Below are 27,968 nucleotides of genomic sequence, written 5' to 3'. Positions count from 1 at the left end.
TCCTATACAAACCTGGGTTCAATTAGCATGAGTTTTTGTTCAAATACTTTGAGCGTTTGATTGAGCCTGTTAAGAGACCCAAATGGGTGGGGTTAGTACTTTTGGAACTATTCCATTAGTTCCATTACATCTGGACAGTTTGATCAAGCGCAGCAAAACTATTTCAAGGCAAACGAGTACTATTTGAACCCAGGTCTGGATGTATGTGAGAGGATGTGTGAGAGGAAGAGGAACCTGGATGAATAGAGGAAGTGATCTCAAATCTGAACTGCAGCTGTCCACTGACATGTTCCGTCGGCACCCTTCGGCCCAGCGTGTAGCTGACCACACGGTCACTGTGTAGGGGGGTAGAGAGGGGAGGGAGGGTGAGGGAGAGAGGGTGAGGGAGAGACGGGAGGTGAAGAGAGAGAGAGGGAAGGAAGGAAGGAGAGAGAGAAAAGTGGGGGGAGAGGGAAAAAAGTGCAGGAGAGAGGGACAAATTGAGAGAAAGATGGGGAGGTGGCCAGAGGGACAGAGAGAAGAGGGGGGAAGGAGAGGGAGTGGGAGTGGGGGTTGGAGTTCAAAAGAGAGAGACATGTTACTTTATGATTTAAACATTCTTTAGAGGGCTCTTGTAAAGAGCTCCCCAAATATCTATTAATAATCATTTGATTATACTGATAAATGTATGAGCATTCTGTGTATTCCTGAGCTGTACCCAATAGCATGCTTCTCCAGTAGCCTCTGCACCGGCATGGACTGCTTGCCCAGGAAACGTTTGATGATAGGACGACTCTTGGCAAACTTGTCTTTTACCTCGATCTCCAGAACGTCCGTGGGCAGAGACACAAAGTTGAAGCGCTGAGGAGGGAGAGAAAGACATAGTATCTATTTAAAATGCCTGTAAAGGTGCAGTGTGTAAGTGTGTGCATGTAGCCTTATACAGCTGCATATCCCTGTGTGTAGCTGTTAATAGTGCTGAAAATACTTGCAGCTGTAGGAAACAAAGAGGGAGCTGTCAATGGTGCTGAACTCTTTGCACTGAAAGTAAGACTTTGGAATGGAGGGAACAATACATTACCTAACCTTGCGTGATCTTCAATGACAGTGATGCCAAAATGTAGAGGTAAAGAAAAAACGAAACCCCTGTAAGAATATTTAGGAAATCGAAAACTGTTTCTTATTCACAATTCGATCTCTATGACAGATGAGTTAAACATTGGCATTCCTCCGGGTATAGCTTTATCTCTACATAAACGGACCTCTGTGGCTGTGGCCTACTGTACTGTACTGTATAACCAGGGAGTCACGAGGGAGTGAAGGAATGCTGCACCTGATCTGAATATCAAAACAGGGGAGCGGGAGGGAGTAGGGTGCACTTTTCTTCTGCCTGTACATAGCCTCTCTCACAGAAGCCCTCAATCAATTCAAGGTACAAGAGGGAGACACCTAGCTTTTTAGCTATCATCATACTGTACCTCCAGCGCTAAGCTCTTGACTATACAGTCAGATCCAGCATGAAGCATGCAGGAATCATCAGCGCAGGTCTCATACCTCTAATCTTCACCGATCATTTCCATGAATACATAGTGCTGCTGCTATATCCTTCCCCTCAATATACCTAAAGGGGTGTTTCCATTGTGCTAAAGCAGAGCTGGGCCTGTGATACATCTTCTGCCCTTTCACAGTGACACCACATAATTGAACCATTAGCCAAATGAGTAAACCAGCAATAGCCTATTATAGGCAGAGAGAGCAAATTTTGACAGGCATTATTATAAAAGAGGATTACCACATGAGAAAACTCATGGTGTAAATGTATAATTCATACATTATAAATGCTAATACATTTGGCAGGGTGGGAGCACTGCTGTGTTCAGGAGAAGGAGATACAGGCAGGAGGGGGGTACTGCTGTGTTCAGGTGGAGGAGATGCAGGCAGGAGGGGGGTACTGCTGTGTTCAGGAGGAGGAGATACAGGCAGGAGGAGGGTACTGCTGTGTTCAGGAGGAGGAGATACAGGCAGGAGGGGGGTATTGCTGTGTTCAGGAGGAGGAAATACAGGCAGGGAGGGGGGTACTGCTGTGTTCAGGAGGAGGAGATACAGGCAGGAGGGGGGTACTGCTGTGTTCAGGAGGAGGAGATACAGGCAGGGTGGGAGTACTGCTGTGTTCAGGAAGAGGAGATACAGGCAGGGCGGGAGTACTGCTGTGTTCAGGAGGAGGAGATACAGGCAGGGTGGGAGTACTGCTGTGTTCAGGAGGAGGAGATACAGGCAGGGCGGGAGTACTGCTGTGTTCAGGAGGAGATACAGGCAGGGCGGGAGTACTGCTGTGTTCACGAGGAGGAGATACAGGCAGGGCGGGAGTACTGCTGTGTTCAGGAGGAGGAGATACAGGCAGGGGAGGGGAATATCCCTGCCTAACCAAGTCAAATGTCAATAAGCTTTGCTTGCCTGCCTGACAGTATTATGCAGAGATCAATATCTTTAGTAGATGTTGTGGGAGATGATATTGTGGTACCAAATCATGACATCCAAATACAAGTTTTTGCAACACATGTTCAGCATTTTTTTTCTTGAGTAAATACAACCCATTGTAATGTTGGGTGGGAGTACTTGTATAGGGCCTACCCGTATAAAACCAGTCAGAACATTGAAATAATCATTACCAGTATTGCACAGAAGGTTTACACTATATGACTCACTAACAGAGCTCTCCATTCACCTCTCTCTGCCAGTGGGGGTTGATGGTGTTACAGACGATGCCTGAGCGTTTCTCCTGGCCGTGGTGTGGCAGTGCCGGGAAGATGCTGTTCCTGCCGGGGTGGATGGCGATCTTAAGGTAGGGGTCAGGGTTGAAGAACATCCCCTTCTTCAGCCCTGTTGCATGGAAATCTGCCAGAGATGATAAGAGTATAGAGGAGAGGAGGAGAAGGAAAGGCTTTGAAATGTCACCTCTACGGGGATAAGGACATCACATTCTTCTGACAAAGTGGAGTAGAGTGCAGGCAGCAAGAATATCCTTGAGAAGCTCTGCAAAATAATTCAGTTCAATATCTCGCCAAATACAACAGTATACTGTACTTCTACAATAGTAGTAGTAGTAGATTCTGCTACAGGAGAGCAGAGAGAAAATAACTAATCCTGAAAAATAAGTCTAGACAGAATTACTATTTTGAATAGTGTGGCATTTAACTTCAACTTCTCTCCAACTCTGCTCTCTAACAATTGTGACAGCCATGTCATACAGTAGCATAACCTTCCAGTGATCTGGGACTAGACAGGGACTACTACAGTCCGCCTGTTTGTTCAGTATTTGTAAGCCTGTGTTGATCAAAGCTAAAGATGAAGGGGGGAGAGCAGCTGCCTAAAAATCACATTTGCCTCCTCCTGTCTTCTCCCATGCAGTGGTGGGGGGAGAGAACTATTTAGATGTACAACTTCCTGAGCTGTCACCGCCCACCTTTCGTCTAACATCACATCAGTGTGTGTTACCTCACTGTGAATCAGATGGAACTGGATCATACCGCCTCTGCTGCTGCTGCTGCTACATCCCTCACTGTTAGGAATCTAACTCAACTCAGGCCTGTCAGAAACACTTGGCACAGTAGACTGTTCACCTGAGAGGGAGAAGCTGATGAGTCTTCTACTGCCTGTGCTCTGGGGGACTTCTTCATTGGCGACGGGCTTAAATACCTGCAGGAGGGAGAAATAGGGAAGGAAAGAGAGATTGATTGAGTGAACGAGAGAAAGGGTTAGAGGGAGTGATAGAGACAAAGAAAAAAGAGAATGAGAGAGAGCCTTTACAGCATCTCTCCTCCTTGCTCCGCCTCCACAGGTGTAAGCCTGTCTAGGGGTCTTTATAGCAGGCAGGTGGGTTAGCTTTCTCTTCCCATTACTACCCAGGGAAAGATTCAGTAAAGGGAAAACAGCCACTGAGAGATGATGGAGGCCACTGAGAGATGGGGGGAGAGGGATAAGGGTCAGATGCAAATACACACATGCGTGCACATTCCTGTAGGAGTATCGTGTGACCCTCTCTAGGTGGACCAGTGATCATAGCAGTGTGGTGGTGTGTAGGCTGTGGGGGCCTACAGCAGACAGCTGGAACTTAAAGGCATCTACAGAGAATATGTAGATGGGGCTGACAGAGTGTAGCGTAGTGTTGCAATTACATTTTTGTCACAAAAGAGGCGGCTCCTTGTACTATCGTACACTCTGGCATTCGACGCAGTTTTCTTCTACCTGGAGATTGAGACTCAATGTATCATTGTTTCCACTGCCGTGGGGGCAGTGATGTTACTGTCCATTAGGCTATATAGACTATTCATTAAAGTAGCCTATTTTGCATTGATAACCAAATATAATTTCAGCGACTGTTCAAACAATAAACCAGACAACATTGTAGCCTTATAGAATCCCCCCCAAATGTATTTTGTTTAGAAGTGATAATGTTATTCTGGGATCGAATACATTGAAGCAGCATATCAAATTAGGATAATGCTGTAGGTTACACTGGCAAGTATAATAATATTTACTAGGGCATATTATTTAATTATAAATCAGATTATTTCAGATGGAGATGAGGGAAGCTAAAAGACTAGCCAACTTGTTAGCAAGATATGACAAGACAATATATTCTTATTTTGCTTTCACCACAAATGAGAAGACAACAAGAAAACTCAAGAATCCACCAAAAAGGTATTTTGTTTAGAAGTAATACCTAGTGATTACAGGCTATTGTGAAATGCTAGAACCTGCTGAAGCCAACTAGCTAGCCATGTGACTTTTTCTCCACACCAAAACATTATGTTCTATTTTTAGCTGATATGGGAATGAAGACACAAGCAGCATATCAAACTGGTATAATGTTTTAGGTTAAAATGGAAGTATAAGAATATTTGCCAGGGCATATTATTTAATTATAAATCTGATTGTTTCACATTGAGATGTGGGAAGCTAAAAAGGCTAGCTAGCTTTCTTTTTAGCCAGGCTAAAGCCAGCTAGCTACTGGCTGGCTACTACTAGCAATGAAAACACAAAAATAAAAATCTTTGCCATCGCCCCCTTGTGAATGGGACCTGCGAGGATATCATGTAAACAAAAGGTGTCCGCTACTCCAAAGATCCCACTCCACCCACATGCACTCATGGAGCTTGTAGTAACCTTAAGTGCCCACAAGACCTGTACTACAGTTTACTCCACAACAGGGCCAGCACAAGTACAACAGAAGGAAATTCTGTAATTCCCTTCCACCCTCTATTCATCTCTGGCTGTGGCTTATCTGTCTGCTTATCTCTGACTGTACATGCTGTCTGTCTGTCTGTCTGTCTGTCTGTCTGTCTGTCTGTCTGTCTGTCTGTCTGTCTGTCTGTCTGTCTGTCTGTCTGTCTGTGCTGTGATCTCTCTCTCAGCACGTGTGGTCTCTGTTTCCATCTTTCTCTCCCTCTGTCGCTCTCTCTCCATTTCTCCCCCCTTCTTTCTCCCTCTCCCTCTGTCTGTCCCTCCAGTGGGTCTTAAATTAAACCAAATCAAATCAAAATGTATTGGTTGCATACACAGATTTGCAGATGTTATCTTTTCCTTTGACAGACAAATGTTATCCTACCAATAAATAAGCTTGTAATAAATGCCATTGTTTTCTTCTCCAGCCAATGAGAAAGGAAGGGTAACCAATCTAATATATGGATTTCTAAACCTAACATATCGGCACTTTAAATGGCATCTGATAACCCCAAGTAATCCAGACAGTTATAATGTACGGAGCTGGACAATAGATGAGACACTAGAGGGATTGCTGATCCTGGAACTGTCAGGAGTTTTTTGGGCTCTAGTAATAAGCTCAAACCCAGACAATGCAAAGATATATCCTTCAGATTGAAAGACATACAGTAGATCCATAATTCACACGCTACCTCATCATCAGTGCCCCTAGAGGAGCACTAATGAACACAGAGCCCATGTAACACTACCAGGTTTGGACAAAGTAGTCGTCCCACACACTCACCGGAACTGAGGGGTTCTTCACAGTCAAACTGGGGGTAGTGGCTCGCAGGGCCCCGCTCACACCATGGTAATATTTAAAACAGATCTTAGTCTCCGCTGAGAAGATAGAAGAGTCAGATGACAGAAGAAAGAGGATAGAGTAGAGAGGACAGAAGAGAGAACAGAAATGAGTTTAAGAACAGAGGACAGGTTGTTCTATCTTTTTAGCATGACCTACTGTTTGTTTTATACATGATTTCTCAGTTTATTGGCACCTTTATCACATTTCACAGTTGGACAGCTTTCAAAAACAGGCCAGAGACACACCAGTATGGTCTGAAAAGGTGTCCGCATGCTTCCCAGCCGAAACAGTTCGGAAGAGTTTGTGCATATATTATGAAGACATTTTGTGACGTTTTTGTTCGTTTTGGACTTGGGCTGTTCGGGCACACAACATTTTTTCTGGAGGCAAGCCAGAAAGTTGGTAGCCGAAATCTATGCCCCTTCATCGGTGATTGATCAGCAGTAGGGATCCTTCAATAAAGAGACAACTTGTTTTCGTGCAAATTTTTTCATTGAGAAATACTGCATCAAACATCTTAGTTAGATATAAATATGCGCAACTAAGATCTCCTCTGCAAAATTAATGACAGATTTCTTGAGTTATCTTCGGTTAATTCTGACTATTTTGAGGAAGTTTATACCGGCTATGGTGTCTCAAAATGCACAAACTACTATTGTCGTGTTTTCCAAGGGAAGGTCTTTTAAGGGAGTATGCGAGCACACTTGTTTGGTTCGCCTAGTCGACTTTGGCTAGCCTCCAGCTGAACTGAAGCATGCTGATGCCTTTAGAAACATAAACTGGGGGAGAGAGAGTGCAGGCTGTCCTCAGCTACAGGGTTATTAGGACCTGAGAGTCAGACAGACAGATAATACTATCACTTTCATTTCACAGAGTTTCAGTCTCAATCTCAGTGGCTTCTATCCAACCTGCTAATCTACTGTGGTAGCTAAAAAGAGATGCTTTGGAGTAAACACCACGGACTGGCCTATAGAGAGGTACACAGGCACCAGCGAACTGTATTGGGGAAAAGATTGATTGATATCTGATTTTAGCGAATGTCCTGTCCGTACTAATGAGGTGGGAGGAGCTCTTTGAGGGATGAGTCTTACTGTAGGTAAATAAAAAATAAGCAGAGCTAGCTAAATAACAAAATCACTCACAGCTGACAAATCATTACATTAGCAGGACCATATGAGAGGAAGATGGCACAATGGTAGTTGGGTTTTATTAGTTCCACTTCCCTTGTGTGTAAGCAGAGCTGTCCACACCGGGGCCTACTGTACTGTACAGTCAGTGTGGGTTCTCTAGTCTAGTGGAGCTAATGGGATCCTTTGGCTGTGTAAATTATTTTATTTCTATGAATCTCTTGCCTAAAAGACTTGCTTTAATCAGTGCAGGGTAAGAAGGATTTGTACTGGGAAATCCTGATAGTTACAGTATGGAAGTCTAAAGATATGCATTGTCAAGAAACATATGTATTGACACAAATGTATGGGCACAACTGTTATGAGAAACAAAATGGATATGAGATTGTTTCAGTGTTACGTAAAGATCTACAATATGCACTGACGAAGCAGTGTCCTGTTCTGAGAGCTAGATGCTACATCCGTTATAAAACAGCTCTCTCAGTGTGTGGGAGAAGTAGCATATTATAATGTAGGTGGTTTTGGATGTATTTCCAGAAATGCACTTACGCTCCACAAAATAGGAGTTGCCCTCAATCTTCCACACTATCTGGCCCTTGTGGGAACCATTCACTCCGCGGCTCTTGTAGTCCAGAAAGTTCTCCGACGACACCTCTTCTGAGAGAGAGGTAAGACAGAGAGGAAAGGTGTGAGACTTAAGGCTCGATTCAATCCGTATCGCGGAAGTTCAGCACTACAGCGCAATTTAAGTTTAAAGGCAATGTTCCCGCATTCGCAGAGACTGCATTCATAGTAAACGCTGCATATGTCGGCTCAATCGGAAATCACCTTTACATTTCAAGCGCACTAGAGTGCTGAACTTTGGTGATACGGATTGAATCCAGCCCAAAGTTACACTACATTATCACACAAGCATTGTCAATTACCTGTGGATATGAGTCTGAGCACCTTATCAGAAAACCAGAACACCTTAAGATTACCTTCAAACATATGGGAAAGCAGACCTGACCTGAGTCATCACATAGCTCTCCATATACCTTACATGCAGTACCTTTCAAATAGACTTGAAATAACACATTCTTGTTCCTGTCCTTGATCTACCCGATGTGTAACAGCTTCACAAGATTGGAAATAAACTGTTCTTCATCTCACCATCTCTATCTGGCTCTATCATCTACTAATTATTCATTTGGTCTCTTCCATGAAAATCAATGGTAAAATGAAATAGTAAAAATATTCTCCTAAAAGTTATGGTAGTGCTCACCAATGAGGTACATGCCGATCCAGTCCCCAGCGTCCACCTCCTCCTTGATGTCCCAGCAGATGAGGATGTCCTGGGTCTGTCCGATGGCGTAGAGCGAGGTGCTGACGGTAAGCGTGGAGCGGCTGTGTGATGTCACCAGGTCCGTGTCGCTGGTGGAGCGGTACATGGCTGCCACGTCCTCCGGCACCCCATTCTGGAAATTAACGTTGCGAAATTGTTCGGGGTTGTAGCTGTGGCGGATGGGGTCCTTACAGCGCCGACGGTTCTGGGTTGAACGACATGGGGAGGCCATGGCTGCAAGTCTGAGTCCGAGAAACCTGTTCTGGTACAAGTTCTGGAGGAGAGGGAAGAAAAGCAGAGAAGAGAAACTGTGAATGGGGAGGATGAAGAGCTTTTACTGGAGAGAGGTTAAGGAGGCCCCACATTTAGCATTCCTATCCCTGTTTTTGAGATACAGTAGATAAAGTCCAATCAAAACCTTTATCTCCATCTTTAAGAACACTGCAGATGTGTTATTCTGTTGGTTATCTCTGAGCAGACTTTAGAGGTAGCGATTTCTACAATCCTGCAGAGAAAGTGGAGCTACAGTGGGAAGATTACCAACAGAAAATCCCATGAGCTTTGGGAGGTTTCTCCACTGTCTTGTAGTAGCTTCTCAGTGAGAGGAGAGACAACAAAACAGCACAGTACTAACAGTAAGGAACACTCCAGGGCCCTGTCCTGCTCAGGGTGTGAAATGGACTGTTCAAAAGTGATTGAGTGCGCTGCCCCTCTCTCTCTCTCGCTCCCTCAGTTCAATTAAATCTCTCTCTCAGTTCAATTAAATCTCTCTCTCGCTCTCTCAAACACACACACGCACACATACAAACACTGCTGGCTCAGTGATAGAAGATACATGTCTCTCTCTCTGTCAGTCACTCTGCCTGGGCAGCAGACCAACAGAATAGACAAAACCCCTACTCCCCTCTGAGAACAATCCACCAGCACAGTGACGTGTCTTATTAGAGCCACTCTTTGGCCCTCCAGTGTGGAAGTGCATCCAGATGCCAAGCATCCCCTTCAACAACTCTGCCACTGTTCTTCAGCAACAAGGTCACTTGTCCTCTGCCTGCCTCCATACAACCTGTGTACAGTATGGATAGAATGCCACCATATACAACACATGTTGTATAAAAGACATTAGTAAGAAGAGAATGAGAAGAGCAGGGAAGAATGTGAGAATTTCACTTGGCATTCTCTGCTGTGTGTGCAGGCTAAGTACAGTGAGGGAAAAAAGTATTTGATCCCCTGCTGATTTTGTACGTTTGCCCACTGACAAAGAAATTATCAGTCTATAATTTTAATGGTAGGTTTATTTGAATAGTGAGAGACAGAATAACAACAACAAAATTCAGAAAAACGCATGTCAAAAATGTTATAAATTGATTTGCATTTTAATGAGGGAAATAAGTATTTGACCCCCTCTCAATCAGAAAGATTTCTGGCTCCCAGGTGTCTTTTATACAGGTAACGAGCTGAGATTAGGAGCACACTCCTAATCTCACTCCTAATCTCAGTTTGTTACCTGTATAAAAGACACCTGTCCACAGAAGCAATCAATCAGATTCCAAACTCTCCACCATGGCCAAGACCAAAGAGCTCTCCAAGGATGTCAGGGACAAGATTGTAGACCTACACAAGGATGGAATGGGCTACAAGACCATCGCCAAGCAGCTTGGTGAGAAGGTGACAACAGTTGGTGCGATTATTCGCAAATGGAAGAAACACAAAAGAACTGTCAATCTCCCTCAGCCTGGGGCTCCATGCAAGATCTCACCTCGTGGAGTTGCAATGATCATGAGAACGGTGAGAAATCAGCCCAGAACTACACGGGAGGCAGCTGGGACCATAGTCACCAAGAAAACAATTGGTAACACACTACGCCGTGAAGGACTGAAATCCTGCAGCGCCTGCAAGGTCCCCCTGCTCAAAAAAGCACATATACATGCCCATCTGAAGTTTGCCAATGAACATCTGAATGATTCAAAGAACAACTGGGTGAAAGTGTTGTGGTCAGATGAGACCAAAATGGAGCTCTTTGGCATCAACTCAACTCGCCGTTTTTGGAGGAGGAGGAATGCTGCCTATGACCCCAAGAACACCATCCCCACCGTCAAACACGGAGGTGGAAACATTATGCTTTGGGGGTGTTTTTCTGCTAAGGGGACAGGACAACTTCACTGCATCAAAGGGACGATGGACGGGGCCATGTACCGTCAAATCTTGGGTGAGAACCTCCTTCCCTCAGCCAGGGCATTGTTAATGGGTCATGGATGGGTATTCCAGCATGACAATGACCCAAAACACACGGCCAAGGCAACAAAGGAGTGGCTCAAGAAGAAGCACATTAAGGTCCTGGAGTGGCCTAGCCAGTCTCCAGACCTTAATCTAATAGAAAATCTGTGGAGGGAGCTGAAGGTTCGAGTTGCCAAACATCAGCCTCGAAACCTTAATGGCTTGGGGAAGATCTGCAAAGAGGAGTGGGACAAAATCCCCACTGAGATGTGTGCAAACCTGGTGGCCAACTACAAGAAACGTCTGAACTCTGTGATTGCCAACATGGGTTTTGCCACCAAGTACTAAGTCATGTTTTGCAGAGGGGTCAAATACTTATTTCCCTCATTAAAATGCATATCATTTTATAACATTTTTGACATGCGTTTTTCTGGATTTTTTGGTTGTTATTCTGTCTCTCACTGTTCAAATAAACTTAGCATTAAAATTATAGACTGATCATTTCTTTGTTAGTGGGCAAACGCACAAAATCAGCAGGGGATCAAATACTTTTATGTTATGCAGTCGTTTATGTTTCTCTCTGAATGGGACTATTACTTAACTCCTTTTAGGAGCCATATGAGAACTTGGCTCATTGCTAATCAGCATCCCAGTACTATATTGACTGTGCAGCTGCTGAGGACATCTTAGTGCACTTACATAACACAGTAGGTCTGCATATTTCCTCCCTCACAGGAGCTCCCAACCGATTAATATATGCAGGGATGCAGACAGTATAATAGTAGGCCAAAAGTGTTAAATAATACAATCCTTATCATATTTTAAAAGCTGCCAATTCATTACACTAGTAAAATGTACACTAGTAAAATGAAGGACAGTTGTAAATCCCTTGTGATTAAGGTGCAGTAAAAAGGTATAGTGAAATACGAAACATTTTGTGGAGAAAAGATGCAAAAAGAAAAGATGCCATTTTCTTGAAAGGTTGGATGGTTGCCAGCATGATGCATGAATATGCCACACTGTAGTTAATCCCATACTGTAGGCTACCTACCTCCACATAAAGCTCATGATTTGAATCTCATTGGATTTACTCACTGAGACTAATCTGAAGAAGAGGATCTGGTGCGTTATCATCACGGCATCACAAATTACACTACAGCGAATCAGCAGCGTGACGCTAAACAAACCACGTAGCTGATCATAGCATGCAGTGTTCTACCATGGGAAAGCAGCTACGACAATACATCACATTCTGTTACATCCAGATACTGAGTTTCTTCTTCACTGCACTGGATTAGCAACAACATCACAGATATCCTTCCAGTCAAAGGAGCAGTGTTCAGTCCTCCTCATGCACCTCTGCACTGGGGATCTTGGCTGATGACTCACTCAATGCATTTTTTTACTATCTACTGAGTGGTGGTTCAACATTCTCCTTCCTGCTCATTTAGCTCCCACCAGGCTAAACCAAGCAGGGCTGCAGCAGGGAGGGAAATTTTGGAGGATTTTATAAAAGTGCTCTCCTCTGTATCTCATCCAGTGAGGAGCTCTATTGTTACCTAACTATGCTACACTTAGCATGCCCAACAATATTTAGGAAGAAAATATATACATTTAATGTTTATTTTACCTTTATTTAACTAAGCAAGTCAGTTAAGAACAAATTCTTATTTTCAATGACGGCCTAGGAACAGTGGGTTAACTGCCTTGTTCAGGGGCAGAATGACAGATTTGTACCTTGTCAGCTTGGGGATTTGAACTTGCGGTTACTAGTCCAACACTCTAACCACTAGGCTACCCTGCCACCCCAATGTACTCAGTACGGTGTATCAAATACATAAATTCTCGCTCAAATCTCCCTCAAAAATCAAAGTAGGTCTAATATATGCCAACCACTAAGAAGTGTCAGGGATGGTCTATCAGGCCATCAAATCCATTCCACATTTTTAAAAATGAGAATAATGGCTGCAAACAGTTGTCAGGCAGGTAAATAGAATCCTTCTCCAACTTTTATGAGGCAGGGAGATTTCCTGTATTCAGATAGTTTGTTCAAACTGAAAGCTATCTCCTCCACAGTGGTGATTTTAACATGGATCAATAGACAGCATGTTCTCCTTCTACATGGTAGTTTGAGTCGTTGAGGGTCACTGGTGAATCAATAGTAATCTGACCAATCTCTCTGCTAATGGTCAGAATTACGGCTGCTTGTGAGCACTGACTGCATCTTTTGATGGAAAGAGTCTATCTCCCTGTGCAGTGTTGAGTTGTCTGGAACAGCTTGTGTATTCTAGGTGGCCTACTATGGTATAGTAGTACAAGGGTAAAGGAAAAGGGGATACCTAGTCAGTTGTACAACTGAATGCCTTCAACTGAAATGTGTCTTCTGCATTTAACCCAACCCCTCTGAATCAGAGAGGTGCGGGGGGCTGCCTTAATCAACATCCGGAGCAGTAGCAGTATTAATATAGTATAGTAGTACTATAGTAGTACTAGTAAACTACAAATATTGCCTTCCTCCTATTCTCACCTCTCTCTGCTCCATCCTATGTCGTGTTGCATTTTAAATTCACACACACATCCCTCCCGCTCCCTAACAACCAAAAAGAGTAGGCCAATTTGCGTGCTATGATGACAAGATTGGCAGAGGTCCCTTCCCCTACTATGGTGGCGCATCCAAAAAGGATTTACCTACTCTGACTAGGATATACGGACTCGATCAAAACACTCTCCGAATGCTGAAATCGATACTAATTTCCTAATAATAATAATATCAAACACTACGAGACATTACATAGCCAACCTGGCTACAGGGGCGAATCTTTTGGCCTGGTCATCAATATAGAGGCCGTACTCTACTGCATCCAATGACATAGCATGCAGCATCAGTGGAACAATCACAACACACGAAAAAAGGCTAGAAATGTCTTTGTTTGAGAACACATACGAGGCATCAACTATATTATTTTCTAGTGCATAGATCTCGTGATTACATACATCAATCTAAACTAGAGATCGATTCGGACACTGGCACGTATCAATTTAGCCATGCCTATCTTATTGACAGCTGGACAAATATGCCTACATTTATTCAAACGTACCTGGGTCAGTGTCACCTGCCTTTGAATCATAGCCTATTATAGATGAACCGTCAAAATGCTTATGGCATTTGTCATGTTTTGATGTTCTAAGAATATGATATTCTATATCCTCCGCTGGGCCATGTTCCAGGTTTGTCAGCCGGTTTTCGGACCATTCTTACAATGATGCTGCTGTGCGATACAGTCTTTCTCCTGGGTACCACAAAGCTTCGACCAATTGCAGACCCTTTTGCATCAATTCAGTGTCCGTTTTGCTGCCCCCGCCCATGCACGCACCACGCACAAATTATAGGTTTCTACTCTACGCAAGGCACGCAATCTTTCTCTTGCGGCTTTCAGAAAAACTGTGAACTCGGACATCTCCGACTCCCGATTTAAGTGCGTTCAACTAGGAATTCGGCAAAAAATGTGCTCTATATACTTTGTCTGATCTAAGTCCTTATCATGAAACAAAAGTAAAACACATTTACCATCAAGACGAAACCTCTTTCTAGAGCTCCGACTCAGACCTAAAGATCACTGACGTGCCTTTCTTGATGCTCCATAGTGTCAGTGTCCTACACATTAGTATTTTTTTTTTATAATAATGAGCCAGAAATGGTCTAAATGAGAAAAGTTACACTACCTGAGGACATGCTCATAAACGCATATCTAAATTATTATTATTTCACAAATGTATGTCCCTTCAGTACCATGGTCTAAAAGAGATTGTGAAGTCTAGGATACTGAAGAAATCGAATAATTCTTAAGTAGGCCTAGGCTATGTGTAATGTTTTTAATGGAGCTGCTTAATTATTAAGGACAGTTTACTGTGGGGGGGGGGGGGGGGGGGGGGGGGGGGGGCTCACTCTCCCTGCCTGTTTCATTGCACTAAGATCAGAGCCGCCTGCAGACAATGATCAGCTAGGGGGAAATCAGATTTTCAACATTTGAATGCCATATTTATAATTAGATCAAATTACTGAATACATTTTCCACCAACAGGTTTCTGTTCCATTGCACCACACAACCAATAAACAAAGCATACTGACTTCGGGCACTTAATGGTTTGTGTTTACAATAAATAGACTACATCAATCTCGACAAACAGAAAATATATCCCTCCCTACCTTGCAGGCCTACCCACCAAGGCTTGGTAATCTCTGCATGTAATTAAACTTTTAGTTTTTTTGTAACAGATGTTTCTTTCCATTAATCAAATTCAGGTGTAAAGCACTTATTAAGTCAATCACCTTAAAGTACTAATTAAGTCGTTTTTGGGGGTATCTTTACTTTACTATTTATATTTTGAACATGTTTACGACATTCCTAAAGAAAATAATGTACTTTTTACTTCATACATTTTCCCTGACACCCAAAGTACTACATTTCAAATGCTTAGCAGGACAGGAAAACGTTCCAATTCCCGCACTTATCAAGAGAACATCCCTGGTCATCCCTACTGCCTCTGATCTTGCGGACTCACTAAACACAAATGTTTTGTTTGTAAATTGTCTGAGTGTTGGAGTGTGCCCCTGGCTATCCGTAAATTAAAATAGCAAGAAAATGGTGTTATCTTTTTTTGCCTAATATAAGGAATGTGAAATTATTTCTACATTAACCTTTGATACTTAAGTATATTTAAAACTAAATACGTTCAAACTTTTACTCAAGTAGTATTTTACTGTGTGACTTTTACTAATCATTTTTTTATTAAGGTATCTTTACTTTGACTCAAGTATTGAATAAGGTAGAGAGGGTAGATCAGGCAGAAAGTCAAAGTGCAGCAGTGGCAGAGTTAGCCACACAGGTCTGTGCAGGGTTGGTGGTAGCTATTTAGCTAGTCTCCTTCATCATGAGGGTTTGCTAATGCTAATAAGCTTGGATTTGTGCTCAGCATCCTTAAGCTATTGGGTGTCAATCTTCGTTATTTAACAGTATATTTAGTGAATGGGCAAGCTAAGGATGTTGATATGAGTCATGATATTAGGAAAAGTGTTTATTTCCAGCTAGTGTAATTGATGGGTTTTGTTTCTTTAGCTAGCTTGGCTGGTTAGCCACTTTGGTAGCTACTGGCTGGCTAGCTAGCTGAGACCAAAGGGATGAGATCCATTTTTTCTGACTGAAGCACTTATCTTCTGACAGTGACACTGTGCCTCCCCTGTGGACTGAAGCTGAACTTTGACAACATTATATTAACCCTGTTTAAAATGAGCAAAGTTGAGGTGGTAGAACTGACAAAATGAAATGAATCATAGAGGTCTTATAACCTATTCCATTCTACAGGTAAAAATGCTTGGCTCATGTTTTTATTTCCATATAGGCTATGTAACTACACTGAGTGTACTGGGAACACCTTCCTAATATTGAGTTGCAACCCCTTTTGCCTTCAGAACAGCCTCAATTCGTCGGGGCATGGACTCTACCAGGTGTCAAGCATTCCAAAGGGATGCTGGCCCATGTTAACTCCAATGCTTCCCACAGTTGTGTTTAGTTGGCTGGATGTCATTTGGGTGGTGGACCATTCTTGATACACATGGGAAAATGTTGAGTGTGAAAACCCAGCAGCGTTGAAGTTCTTGACACTCAAACCGGTGCGCCTGGCACCTACTACCTGTTAAAAGGCTCTCAAGTCTTAAATATCCTTTTTTAACCTGTCTCTTCCCATTAATCTATACTGATTGAAGTGGATATAACAAGTGACATAAATAAGGAATCATAGCTTCTACATGAATTCATCTGGTCAGTCTATGTCATGGAAAGGTGTTCCTAATGTTTTGTATAGTCACTGTATTTGTGAAAAACTGCCCATTATTATTAAATTGGTGAAATTATTTAATTGAGCTTTTATTTTATTACTCTTTTTATTCACTTAGCTACTTACTTTTTCTATTGTTGTTGCATTGTCGAGAGACTCACCTGCAAGTAAGCATTTCATTGCACTGTGTACTCCATTTACAGTGCCGTTCGTAATTATTGGGACAGTGAAGCATTTTTTCTTCTTTTGGCTTTATACTCTATACTGAAAAGTAAAGTGCAGACGGTCAGCTTTAAGTTGAGGGTATTTTCATCCCTATCGGGTGAACCGTTTAGAAATTACAGTGCTTTTTGTGTCATGCCTGCTCCCGCTCTCCCTCCCTGGCGCTTACTCAATCACCTGCTTTCATTACCTCCCCTATATCGGACAGTTCCCGAGGTTGTTCCCCGCTTCAGCATTATTGTCGTCATGTCGTTTTGTTCTCCCTGCTCTGACGCTGTTCTGTCATTTACATTTACATTTAAGTCATTTAGCGGACGCTCTTATCCAGAGCGACTTACAAATTGGTGCATTCACCTTATAATATCCAGTGGAACAACCACTTACAATAGTGCATCTAAATCTTTTAAGGGGGGGTTAGAAGGATTACTTTATCCTATCCCAGGTATTCCTTACAGAGGTGGGGTTTCAGGTGTCTCCGGAAGGTGGTGATTGACTCCGCTGTCCTGGCGTCGTGAGGGAGCTTGTTCCACCATTGGGGTGCCAGAGCAGCGAACAGTTTTGACTGGGCTGAGCGGGAACTGTGCTTCCTCAGAGGTAGGGAGGCGAGCAGGCCAGAGGTGGATGAACGCAGTGCCCTTGTTTGGGTGTAGGGCCTGATCAGAGCCTGAAGGTACGGAGGTGCCATTCCCCTCACAGCTCCGTAGGCAAGCACCATGGTCTTGTAGCGGATGCGAGCTTCGACTGGAAGCCAGTGGAGAGAGCGGAGGAGCGGGGTGACGTGAGAGAACTTGGGAAGGTTGAACACCAGACGGGCTGCGGCGTTCTGGATGAGTTGTAGGGGTTTAATGGCACAGGCAGGGAGCCCAGCCAACAACGAGTTGCAGTAATCCAGACGGGAGATGACAAGTGCCTGGATTAGGACCTGCGCCGCTTCCTGTGTGAGGCAGGGTCGTACTCTGCGAATGTTGTAGAGCATGAACCTACAGGATCGGGTCACCGCCATGATGTTAGTGGAGAACGACAGGGTGTTGTCCAGGGTCACGCCGAGGCTCTTAGCACACTGGGAGGAGGACACAATGGAGTTGTCAACCGTGATGGCGAGATCATGGAACGGGCAGTCCTTCCCCGGGAGGAAGAGCAGCTCCGTCTTGCCGAGGTTCAGCTTGAGGTGGTGATCCGTCATCCACACTGATATGTCTGCCAGACATGCAGAGATGCGATTCGCCACCTGGTTGTCAGAAGGGGGAAAGGAGAAGATTAATTGTGTGTCATCTGCATAGCAATGATATGAGAGACCATGTGAGGATATGACAGAGCCAAGTGACTTGGTGTATAGCGAGAATAGGAGAGGGCCTAGAACAGAGCCCTGGGGGACACCAGTGGTGAGAGCACGTGGTGCGGAGACAGATTCTCGCCACGCCACCTGGTAGGAGCGACCTGTCAGGTAGGACGCAATCCAGGCGTGGGCCGCGCCGGAGATGCCCAGCTCGGAGAGGGTGGAGAGGAGGATCTGATGGTTCACAGTATCAAAGGCAGCAGATAGGTCTAGAAGGATGAGAGCAGAGGAGAGAGAGTTAGCTTGAGCAGTGCGGAGAGCCTCCGTGACACAGAGAAGAGCAGTCTCAGTTGAATGCCCAGTCTTGAAACCTGACTGATTAGGATCAAGAAGGTCATTCTGAGAGAGATAGCAAGAGAGCTGGCCAAGGACGGCACGTTCAAGAGTTTTGTCCGTTCATTAAATGTGTACTCCCTGTACCTGCTTCTCCAGCGTCGGTTCTTACAGAATGCTGAAGCCACCATTTGAAGCATCAGGGAGTGTTGGCTTTTTGGTCTTGGTGGCCACCGCCTTTGGAACCAGGGGGGTGCCTTAGCTGGCTCGTCATGCTTCCACATCCTAGGTTTCCTTGCCCCGGTTGGCTCGGCAGACTCCCATCCCACGTCATGCCTCAGCCGGATCGTCAGGGTTTTACACCTAAGCCGGATCATCAGGCTCCCACGCCGCAACCGGTTCGCCAGGCTCCCACGCTGCAGCCGATTCGTCGGGCTTCTACACCCATGCCTCAGCCGGCCCGCCAGGCTCGCTCAGGTGGGACGTCACTCCTGCTCCCGCTCTCCCAGGCTGCCCAGCACTACGCACACCTGCCACCATCATTATGCACACCTGTTTCCCTCGTCACGCGCATCAGCGATTCATTGGACTCACCTGGACTCAATCACCTGCTTTCATTACCTCCCGTATATCTGTCTGTTCCCGAGGTTGTTTTCCGCTTCAGCATTGTTGTCGTCATGTCGTTTTGTTCTCTCTGCTCTGTCGCTGTTCCTGTTCTGTCACTTGTCCATTCATTAAATGTATACTCCCTGTACCTGCTTCCCACCTCCAGCGTCTTCAGTGATATTGTTAACAAACACGCCCCCATAAAGAAAATGAGAATTAAAAACAGATTAAGACCCTGGTCTATAGTATTCTCTCTGGTATGCAATCTGGTTTCTGCTAAGGTTATGGATGTGTCACTGCAACCTTAAAGGTCCTCAATGATGTCATCATTGCCCTTGATTCTAAGCAATGTTGTGCTGCTATTTTTTTGACTTGGCCAAAGCTTTTGATATGGTAGACCATTCCATTCTTGTGGGCCGGCTAAGGAGTATTGGTGTCTCTGAGGGGTCTTTGGCCTGGTTTGCTAACTACCTCTCTCAAAGAGTGCAGTGAACATCTGCTGTCTCAGCCACTGTCTGTCACCAACGGAGTACCCCAAGGCTCAATCCTAGGGTCCACGTTCTTCTCAATTTACATCAACAACATAGCTCAGGCAGTAGGAAGCTCTCTCATCCATGTATATGCAGATGATACAGTCTTATACTCAGCTGTCCCCTCCCCAGATTTTGTGTTAAATGCTCTACAACAAAGCTTTCCTAGTGTCCAACAAGCTTTCTCTACCCTTAACCTTGTTCTGAACACCTCCAAAACAAATGTCATGTGGTTTGGTAAGAAGAATGCCCCTCTCCCAACTGGTGTGATTACTACCTCTAGCTTGAGGTAGTCACCTCATACAAGTACTTGGGAGTATGGATAGATGGTACACTGTCCTTCTATCAGCACCTATCAAAGCTGCAGGCTAAAGTTAAATCTAGACTTGGTTTCCTTTATCGTAATTGCTCCTCTTTCACCCTAGCTGCCAAACTAACCCTGATTCAGATGACCATCCTACCCATGCTAGATTACGGAGGCATCGGCTAGATCTTCTTTATCATTCGGCCATAAGATTTGCCACCAATGCTCCTTATAGGACACATCACTGCACTCTATACTCCTCTGTAAACTGGTTATCTCTGTATACCCGTCGAAAGACCCACTAATTTATGTTTATTTATAAAACCCTCTTAGGCCTCACTCCCCCCTATCTGAGATATCTACTGCAGCCCTCATCCTCCACATACAACACCCGTTCTGCCAGTCACATTCTGTTAAAGGTCCCCAAAGCACACACATCCCTGGGTCGCTTGTCTTTTCAGTTCGCTGCAGCTAGCGACTGGAACGAGCTTCAACAAACACTCACTGGACAGTTTAATCTCAATCTCTTCATTCAGAGACTCCATCATGTACACTCTTACTGACAGTTGTGGCTGCTTTGCGTGATGTATTGTTGCCTCTACCTTCTTGCCCTTTGTGCTGTTGTCTGCCCAATAATGTTTGTACCATGTTTTGTGCTGCTACCATGTTGTTGTCATGTTGTGTAGCTACCATGCTGTGTTGTCATGTGTTGCTACCTTGCTATGTTGTTGTCTTAGGTCTATCTTTATGTGGTGTTGTGTTGTCTCTGTCATGATGTGTGTTTTGTCCTATATTTATATATTTTTTATTTTTAATCCCAGCAGGAGGCCTTTTGGTAGGCTGTCATTGTAAATAAGAATTTGTTCTTAAAACTGACTTGCCTAGTTAAATAAAGGTTAAATAATATAACAAATAAAATCTTTATATTCACATAGCCTAGGGGCTATGTATCTTCTTATCTGCCATGTTTGGAATTGTGGACACTGGCATTTTTCTTTAATGTTGAGTTGCCCTGGTCGTGTCAGTATACAGTAACTTTTAACAGGAACTACCCCTAAAAACAACTTCTCATTTATAAAACAGCCTATGTGGCATCAATGTGAGTCAGAAACATTTATTCTACTATCAAAATTGACTACAAAGTGTAAGTAGGATAATTTTGGTAATGAAGTCAGGTTTGTCCAAAACTGAGTTTTGTGGCTGTGACTGCATCACAATGTAAATTAAGGGTGGGTTTGTTTTAATCCTGCCCACAGCTGGCAGCACACAAATAATCATACATTCGGAGTGCAGCTGCATGTGACTCGATCGCCTGTGGTAAATGTAGGTTGACTTTCGATATCCCTATTGCAGCCTTTCTAAATGTATGGGTCGCGGACATGTTAATGGTGGGTCGCGACGTGTCAGAGTAAATTTATACTTTTTTAGAGAATTGATTTGGCCAAGTGCAACTGCGGTCTCTGTTCAGTGCGCTCTCTGCTTTGCAGTAGTCTCTGCTCAGTTTGGCAGCTGCGCGAGAGGGAGAGGGAAATGCCCGTGTGCTTCGCGGTTTACCATATTTTTGAAGATCAACCGCCACACGCAGCGCTGTATTTCGAAAGCAGATGATGCGCTGTCAGCCACTGATTTGTCATTCCCACTCGCCTAATGGACTCATGCTAGCAACAAGTTCTGACTGAGCTCAATCGTCATGAAAAGCCAATCTCTCTTTCATATAAACTTTGAGAACTAACGAGGAGCTCCCTCAATGTGTTTTGTGCGGGGAAGTGCTTAGTAATGAGTCAATCAAAACGAACAAATTCATATAACGCCACGTCCTGACCAAACATCCACAGCATGACGGTATACCCATGGAATTATTTCAGAACAGGGCAGAGTGCTTCAGGAAAAAGTGCTTCGACAGTGGAAAAGTAAGTCAGCTAGCAGGGCATTGTTGTCATTTTATAAAAGGTGATGATAAGCAGAAATAAGGGAGTACTATCTCATAGTAGTATATGTGAGTTTCTCTTTCAAACAATCCCCTGGCCTTGTACAAAGCAAATAGCTAACGTTAGCCAAAGCAAGTTAGCTAGCTACTGATAGTGCAATCCTAAATAACAGTACAGATGAAGATGGAAAATGATCATCTCACTGTAGAAATTATTGTTGAAAACAAGTCTAGGTTGGAACCGTTTAAATACAAGTCATTTTTATTCTGAACTGGAATAAACTGATTGAAGCAAGATACTTTTTGGGGCAAACACACACACCGTTCTGGGTTGCTCATCTACAGCAGGAAGCTGTCTCCTGCCTGTCTGAGAAAGCAGTAGATGTTCTGGTCCAGTTTGGCACCTCATACCTATGTCAGTCAGGGTTGTCAACTCTGGATTACTGAAAAAACAAGTACAGAAACAGTCTCAATGCTGAGCATGACCTCAGTGTTGTATAGTCAAAAACAGCCCAGAATAGACATGCTTGTTGAAAACTAAAACCAGCCACACACCTCTCATTAGGACTGTGTGTGTGTGTTTTCTGGAATACATCCGTGTGATTGTTTTTTAAAATGTTTTTTTATTTAAATCAAACTTTTATTTAACTAGGCAAGTCAGTTAAGAACAAATCATTATTTACAATGACGGCCTACCCCGGCCAAACCTGGACGACGCTGAGATAATTGTGCGCCACCCTATGGGACTCCCAATCATGGCCGGATGTGATACAACCTGGATCAATCAGTTTATTCCAGTTAAGAAAAAAAACATGACTTCTATTTTAACAGCAACCGCTCCAACCTAGACTGCCTTTCGACAATAATTTCTACAGTGAGATGTACAGTAGGCCTGATCATTTTTCATCTTCATCTGTACTGTTACTTAGGGTTGCACTATCAAAAGCCTGCATGTCTGTTCTGTTATGCATCTGTGTGATGTGATCAATCAGTTTGTTCCAGTTCAGAATGAAAATTATTTATTGAATTTTAACAGCAACAGTTCCAACCTAGACAGATATGTCAGAGTGTTTTTAATGGGGGAAAATAAACATGACTAGCTATTTATATGGCTATTTCATTTCATTATTTGTTTTTGTCTATATTGCATTTGTTTTAGGCATAAGGGCAATGAAATGTACCAATATTTATGTATAGTTGCATATGTTCCTAAGCTTGGGTCCCAGGAAAACACAGCATTTCTAATTTGGGTCCCAGGTTGAAAATGTTTAAGAACCCCTGCCCTATGGGGTTAGTTTTTAACATTTTTTTTTTTTTATATATATATACAAAATTGTTAGTAGTTAGGGACCATCTGTAAATTATACAATGTACATGGGTCAATATGTAAAAATTCTAAAAACTCAATTTCAATGGCTTAAAAATCTCAAACAAACTATAAATTGTAGAAATTCATATACAAATATTGAAAGCATTTAATGAGAACTGAAAGGTGTGCAACATGAAAATATTGCCTCTGTCACGCCATGGCCATAGAGAGGGTTTTATTCTCTATTTTGGTTAGGCCAGGGTGTGACTAGGGTGAGCATTCTATGTCCTTTCTTCAATGTTTTTGTATTTCTTTGTTTTGGCCAGGTATGGCTCTCAATCAGGGACAGCTGTACATCGTTGTCGCTGATTGGGAGCCATACTTAGGTAGCCTGTTTTCCTTTGAGTTTTGTGGGTGGTTAATTTCTGTTTAGTGTTTTGTAGACCTGACAGAACTGTTTGGCTGTCGTTTTCTCTTTGTATATTGTGTTCTCAGAATATATATTAAATGATGAGCACTCACCACGCTGCGCCTTGGTCCTCTTCTTCCAAAGACAGCCGTTAGAACCACCCACCTTCAACGGACCAAGCAGCGTGGTAAGGAGGAGCAGAGGGTTCAGGACTCCTGGACCTGGGAAGAGATACTGGACGGAAAGGGACCCTGGAGACAGGCTGGAGAATACCGCCGCCCGCCGGAGGAGATAGAGGCAGTGAAGGCAGAACGGCGTTTCTGGGAGGATTGGCTGGCACGGCAAGAGGAGGAGAGGCAGCCCTAAGATTTTTTTTGGGGGGGGGGGGGGGGGGACGGATGTACACGGGACGGATGTAACCAGAGCCAGTCGGGGTGAAGTTGGAGGTGAGCGAAGGGAGCGAAGCAGAGACAGTGAAGGAGTTGATTGATTATTTACTACTGTAAGTCGCTCTGGATAAGAGCGTCTGCTAAATGACTAAAATGTAAAAAAATGTAAAAATGAGTTGATGGGGAGATTGGAGGAGAGAGCTATGAGAGAGCTGCTGTGTTGGTGCATGAGGCACGACATTCGCCCTACGGAGCGTGTCCTCGAATTGATGTCACCTGAGTCAGCTCTCCATACTCGTCCTGAGGTGCGTGTCTGGTGAAGACTGTGCCAGCCCCACGCACCAGGCCTCCTGTGCGCCTCCCCAGCCCTGCACGTCTTGTGCCAGCTTGGCGCTCCAGACCTCCAGTGTGTCTCCCCAGCCTGTTGAGTCATGTGCCTGCTCCCAGAGCCAGGCCTCCTGCATGTCTCCCCAGCCTGGTGAGTCCTGTGCCTGCTCCCAGAGCCAGGCCTCCTGCATGTCTCCCCAGCCTGGTGAGTCCTGTGCCTGCGCCCAGAGCCAGGCCTCCTGCATGTCTCCCCAGCCTGGTGAGTCCTGTGCCTGCGCCCAGAGCCAGACCTCCTGCATGTCTCCCCAGCCTGGTGAGACCTGTGCCTGCGCCCAGAGCCAGGCCTCCTGCAAGTCTCCCCAGCCTGGTGAGTCCTGTGCCTGCTCCCAGAGCCAGGCCTCCTGCATGTCTCCCCAGCCTGGTGAGTCCTGTGCCTGCTCCCAAAGCCAGGCCTCCTGCATGTCTCCCCAGCCTGGTGAGTCCTGTGCCTGCGCCCAGAGCCAGACCTCTACTGCAAGTCCCGCCAGTCCGGTGCAGCCAGAGCCGCCCGCCTGTCCGGCGCAGCCAGAGCCGCCCGCCTGTCCAGGGCCTGCGGTGAGGGTCCCCAGTCCGGGGTCGGCGGCGAGGGACCCCGCACTAGAGGAGCCACCAAAGTGGGGTGAGCCAGTGGTGGAGCGGGGTCTGCGTCCCTCCCCTGAGCCGCCACCGCGGATAGATGCCCACCCGGACCCTTCCCACCTGCGAACACACATGCGAGACACCCAAATCAAACCACACCCCGAAACCAACTCACGTTTGAATTCAGTCAGGGACGCTAGCATTTCTTATTTAACCAAATCTAAAACGAGGCCAAATCAGCACCTCTACCTTGCTACCTTTCAGATGAGCCAAGGAGGAGGACAGAGGAGAACAGTAGGCGAGTAAAGCACTTAAAACAGCAGCAGCCAGGGACAAATGGTAGGGAAGAGGAGGATTTAGAAAAACCATACACAGGCCCAAAACAAGTTAAGCTAACCCAGTATCCCCTTGACCGTTTTGGATTGCAAAATTAAAGAGATACGGCAAACAAGACACAGAGACAGCAACAGAAGAATATGTGATGGAGAGAGACACCATATAAGACCCAGAGACAGCAAAAGAATAGTAAGATATGATGGAGACACACCAGACAAGACACAGAGACCGCAACAGAAGAATAGGATATGATGGAGAGAGACACCAGAAGAACCGAACAGGCCATAACAAAGAGGATAGACAAAGGAGACAGTAACAAACAAGAACCTGAGACAGCAACAGACAAGACACAGAGAAAGTGACAGAAGAGGGCAGATGGAGAGAGAACAGAGGTGGATTGAGTACACAGCAGACTGTATCACTTCAAACTGCTCTATAGATTATAATTAATTGTATTTATTTTCCCAAATGATAAGAAGTGAAATACAGACAGTGAAAAAGCAAAACATGGCTTATAAAGAATTTGCTGGTGAAAAAACCTTGAGAAATTACTTTTAAAACAATTGTTTACTTTTGCACTTTTTACAACCAGGACAGGACGAGAGAGGAAGGTAGACAAGAGACAGCAACATAGAAAACTAAGAGACAGCAGCAGAAGACGGCAGACAAGAGAGACAGCAACAGACGACACAGATGGAGAGAGGCAGAGGAGGAGTGAGCACACAGTAGACTATATCACTTAAAGCTGCTCTATATACTCTAAATACTGCACTGTGTGTGGTGTGTGTGTTTGGGAGAGAGAGAGACAGAGAGAGATGGTGTTTGGGTACTGTGGGATTCTTTAATCAGTTTGGCTCATTGGACAGGTCAGAGTCTATGTTTGAAGTTGTTGAGTTTTGGTGGTTCAAACTTGATGGAGGCCGCTGTGTTCTTGGGGACCTTCAATGCTGCAGACATTTTTTGGTACCCTTCCCCAGATCAATCCTGTCTTAGAGCTCTACGGACAATTCCTTCGACCCCATGGCTTGGTTTTTGCTCTGACATGCACTGTCAACTGTGGGACCTAATTTAGACAGGTGTGTGCCTTTCCCAAATCATGTCCAATCAATTGAATTTACCACAGCTGGACTCCAATCAAATTGTAGAAACATCTCAAGGATGATCAATGGAAACAGAATGCACCTGAGCTTAATTTTGAGTCTCATAGCAAAGGGTCTGAATACTAATGTAAATAAGGTATTTCAGTTTTTATTTTTTATACATTTCCCAAAATTCTAAAAAATAGTTTTCACTTTGTCATTATGGAGTATTGTGTGTAGATTGCTGAGTAAAAAAATATCTAATCCATTTTAGAATAAGGCTGTAATGTAACAAAATGTGGAAAAGGTCAAGGGTTCTGAATACTTTCCGAATGCACCGTAGGAGAGGAAGATGAGGAAATGTGGCTAGGATGGAATAAATTATATAGGAAAACCTCAAAAAGAGCAAATGTAAAGTAGGGGGGGGGGAAAAAGCACTACACTCTTAGAAAAAAACTTGCTATCTAGAACCTAAAAGGGGACTTTGGCTAGCCCCATAGGACAACCCCTTGAATAACCCCCTTTGGTTCCAAGTAGAACCCTTTTGGGATCCGTGTAGGACCCTTAGCACCCCCAGGGGTACGCACAATGCTATCGGGGGTACGCCAAATAAAAATGTGATTCACATTTAAAAATATATTTTATACATAAATATCTTTTTTTTTCTTCACATTTTCAAACAGTACATTTATATTTTCCAACGGTGCTATACATTTGGGTGAGTTTCTTTTTCATTCCCGAGTAGCCTCGTTTCACTGCCAAAAATAAAATCAAACCATCTAGTGTTCAGCGAAATAACAACCCAATGTCAAGTACAGGTAGCCTAGTCAAATAATTAACATCCAATCACATTTACCATTACTCTCTCGCAGGAAACCTTCACTCTTGCGCAGACATTTAGAAACTAAACATGACAATTTGAAAAATAAGCCACGGGAGTTTTTTGAGCGAGAATAAAGATGACTTTCTAGTAGTAAGACGTATAAAAGCAACAGATACCATTAATAAGAAGGGGCTAGAATCGTCTTATATGGTGAGCTACCGAGTGGCTAGGACAGGCAAGCTCCATACTATTGTGGAGGACTTCATTATTCCTGCTGACGCAGATATGGCTGGGGGAAAAGGCCAAAAAACTATACAGACAATGCCTTCATCAAACAACACTGTTTCACGACGCATCAGTGACATCGCAGGAGATGTTTTGAAACAATTACTGCTTCACATACAAGCCAGTGAATTATATGCATTACAGCTGGATGAGTCAACAGCCGTTGCGGGCCTAGCACAGCTCCTGGTATATGTCCGTTAGGTTTATGGGGGGTCAGTTAAGGAAGACATCCTCTTCTTCAAACCACTGGAAACCAGGACAACATGAAATTATATTTTTTAAGTACTGTACAGCTTTGTGACATCAAATGGACTTTGGTGGTCAAGATGTGTTGGTATCTGCACTGATGGTGCAAAAGCTATGACAGGGAGACATAGTGGAGTGGTAACGCGTGTGCAAGCAGTTGCTCCCGACGCCACTTGGGTACACTGCAACATCCACCGAGAGGCTCTTGCTGCCAAGATAATGCCTGACAGCTTTAAAGACGTTTTGGACACTGCTGTGAAAATGGTTAACTTTGTTAAAGCAAGGCCCCTGAACTCTCTTGTATTTTCTGCATTATGCAATGATATGAGCAGCGACCATGTAACGCTTTTACAACATACAGAAGTGCGCTAGTTATCAAGGGGAAAAGTATTGACACATTTTG

The 27,968-nt window shown here is 44.2% G+C and overlaps 1 protein-coding gene across 2 annotated transcripts in view; it reads right to left on the bottom strand.

Annotated features, from left to right (window-relative positions):
- The window catches only part of LOC106599291 (E3 ubiquitin-protein ligase HECW1), a 56,969-nt gene extending 33,246 nt beyond the window's left edge, over positions 1-23,723 (bottom strand). The window contains exons 1-8 of one of the 2 annotated variants that reach the window (XM_014190454.3): positions 23,576-23,723; positions 8,438-8,771; positions 7,723-7,830; positions 5,987-6,081; positions 3,600-3,675; positions 2,705-2,874; positions 698-840; positions 235-335 (exon numbers count right to left, since the gene is read on the bottom strand). In XM_014190454.3, coding sequence (XP_014045929.1) covers positions 235-335; positions 698-840; positions 2,705-2,874; positions 3,600-3,675; positions 5,987-6,081; positions 7,723-7,830; positions 8,438-8,729 — 985 coding nt within the window. In that variant the 5' untranslated portion in view covers positions 8,730-8,771; positions 23,576-23,723. Of the gene's footprint in view, positions 1-234; positions 336-697; positions 841-2,704; positions 2,875-3,599; positions 3,676-5,986; positions 6,082-7,722; positions 7,831-8,437; positions 8,772-13,809; positions 14,214-23,575 lie in introns of those variants that run through there. The other variant, XM_014190450.3, reaches the window with a different exon arrangement.
- Positions 23,724-27,968: the final 4,245 nt, after the last annotated feature.

This window comes from Salmo salar, chromosome 03 (genome assembly GCF_965601325.2).
Source record: "Salmo salar chromosome 03, fSalSal1, whole genome shotgun sequence".
Lineage (NCBI taxonomy): Eukaryota > Metazoa > Chordata > Actinopteri > Salmoniformes > Salmonidae > Salmo > Salmo salar.
This window is presented reverse-complemented; position numbering and strand designations above follow the sequence as displayed.